At 27.7% G+C, this 2,596-nt stretch overlaps 1 protein-coding gene across 1 annotated transcript; it reads left to right on the top strand.

Moving 5' to 3' along the window:
* The first annotated feature begins 522 nt into the window (after window positions 1-522).
* On the top strand, window positions 523-1,038 carry LOC139426025 (protein FAM200C-like). Its single transcript, XM_071183431.1, has one exon. The coding sequence runs from the start codon at window positions 523-525 to the stop codon at window positions 1,036-1,038; it is 516 nt and encodes a 171-aa protein (XP_071039532.1).
* The last annotated feature ends 1,558 nt before the right edge of the window (window positions 1,039-2,596 follow it).

Raw genomic sequence — 2,596 nt, forward strand, 5'->3', positions numbered from 1 at the left:
TTTTTTACATAAACAGGCTACAAAAACTCTTCCAACCAGCTTAAAAGAAGTATTATCAAAAGTTATTTTAATATCTTCAATATTATATCAATAATATTGAAGATATTAAATAATATTATCAACGTAATTTTATTAGACGTAGAGCTCTTAATCATCGTCTCTTTAAAACGGTGTGTCAAGATCAAGAAATGGACGCAGAACATGAGGTACTTCTGTACCACACGGAATTGCGCTGGCTGTCACGAGGGCAGGTTTTGAAACAATTTTTCATGTTGAAGATCGAATTATCACTTGTTCTAGAAGAAAAAGATAACTCATTCTTCGAATATTTAAACAAAAAAGATTTTACCTATAAATTGGCTTACCTGGCAGATAATTTTAACCACATGAACAATATAAGTCTTTTAATTCAAGGACCCGATATCACCATTATGGATGCAACTGAGAAATTACAAGCATTCTAATTGAAGATGCCACTTTGAAAAAAATAGAATTCAAAATGAGATATATGCAAACTTTTAAATGTTGGACGAAGTGCTTTCTGAAAATGGATCTTGGCAAGATAATTTGTTACTGAATAACTTAAAAAATAAAATCTGTGAACACCTGGAAGTACTTCAAGTTTCATTGAAAAAATATTTTAATTTGGATGAGATAAAGATAAAAGATGAGTTGTGGATTCGTCATCCTTTTCTTTGTGATATTGACTGTATCGATGATATGAACCTTGCCAAAGATGAGCTTATTGATCTTAGAACAAAGTCCTTGCTAAAAATGGATTTCGATTCAAAAACACTCGGAGAGTTCTGGTCTTCTGTGAAAGAAGCCTACCCATTGCTTGTAAAGCGAGCGATTTCAGCTATAATTTCGTTAGCTACAGTGTATCTTAACGAAGCCGGACTTTCCACAGTTGTGACAATAAAAACAAAACATCGTTATCGATTGAATGTTGAACATGTTATGCGCGTTGCTTTGTCGAAAACCATCCCTCTATTCAATTTATTATTTAAGGAAAAGCAGCAACAACCTTCAGACTAAAAATTTTAATTTTAAATATTTTGTATACTATTGAAATAATAAAATGAAATGCTAAAATAAATTAAATACTAAAAATTGATGTTTTTTTGCAATTTTTTTTCTCAGAGGGGTGGTTCGTGACTTCTTAAACTTTAAAAGGGGTCCATTGTATCAAAAAGGTTAAGAAACACTGCTCTAGAGACACTATTTTTGACTATATAGCAAAACTTTAGGAAAACATTCAATTATGTATGTCACACTGAAGAAACTAAATTTTTCGAATTCGTTCATATATAACAAAATATATTATTAGTGGAAATTTAAACATTATAGAAAATTTAATGTACAAAATTCAAACCTATTTACCATATACCTATTAAAAAATTCTAAAATAATTTAATGATTTCCAATAGATTCTTTTTACCTATAGGTATAGAATGAAAATAAGAAGTTTGTTATTGTTTTAAAGACTTCATCTTATTAATAATGGAATTATTTAGAATTATTAAATTGACTAATATTTATGAAACTGATCTTGCTACTAAGCAACTTCAAATAAATTTTATAGCAGACATAAACAAAACTAACAACAATTATGCTTTCTTCTGCAAAAAATTCTATGTCGAACTTTTAAAATAAGAATAATAAATAAATAGTAAAAGTGTTAAACTTGGCAATTTAAACAATAATATTATCATTAGCTTTCTGTAAGAAGTCAAAAAAAAAATTTAAAATATTAATAAATTAATAATTTCCTAACTTAATTATAACAGAATTCTAAACAATAATATTAAAGAATTTTCATGGTTTGCTATCAATAATCGAACAATTTCAAATTTTACATGACAACAAAATTAAATCAATGACAACCTTTAATTCCCATTACCAGCATTCCGTTTTCTAAACTGAAAGATGTTCTTTTGAATTATTACTATGCTGCAAAAAATATTCTAAATTGTGATTTATTTACTAAAAAATTTTAAGTAATCTGTGCATTTTTTATAATTATCTTTCTAATGCAAAACATTTCTTTCATTCAAACATATGTAATTAATTTTTTGCCACTTCTGACAAAATTATTTTCACACTTTTATGAAAAAATTACACTCTAAACATCAAATTCGTATTTAAATCTATTGACGATTTTAAAATTGTAAAATTTGTAAAATATTTACCTCGAGAAATCGCTTCATTATAAAACTATAATAATATTATCGTTTTATAATGAAGCGATTTCTCGAGGTAAATATTTAACAAATTATACAACTTTAAAAATTAAAAATAATAAAATCGTGTATAATAAAACACTTTGTTGTGTTACGAATTTATGATGGATAGGGTGATAAAGTGCTCGCCTCCCAATCAGATGAAACATTTTCGAATCCAGTGATGTTTGGTAGATGATTCGAATTTCGCACCCGACTCGTACCCTCCACGATGCTAACGTAAAGTAACAAGTAGACGAAGTATGAGCTCTTCACCCATTCTCTATTCTTGGAAGATATTTGCAGTTTTTCTCTCAAAATAACGCAAATACAGGTTGATTCAATCAAAAAGTTCTCCAATAAAGCCTAGTTTG

Source organism: Parasteatoda tepidariorum, chromosome 7, assembly GCF_043381705.1.
Source record: "Parasteatoda tepidariorum isolate YZ-2023 chromosome 7, CAS_Ptep_4.0, whole genome shotgun sequence".
Lineage (NCBI taxonomy): Eukaryota > Metazoa > Arthropoda > Arachnida > Araneae > Theridiidae > Parasteatoda > Parasteatoda tepidariorum.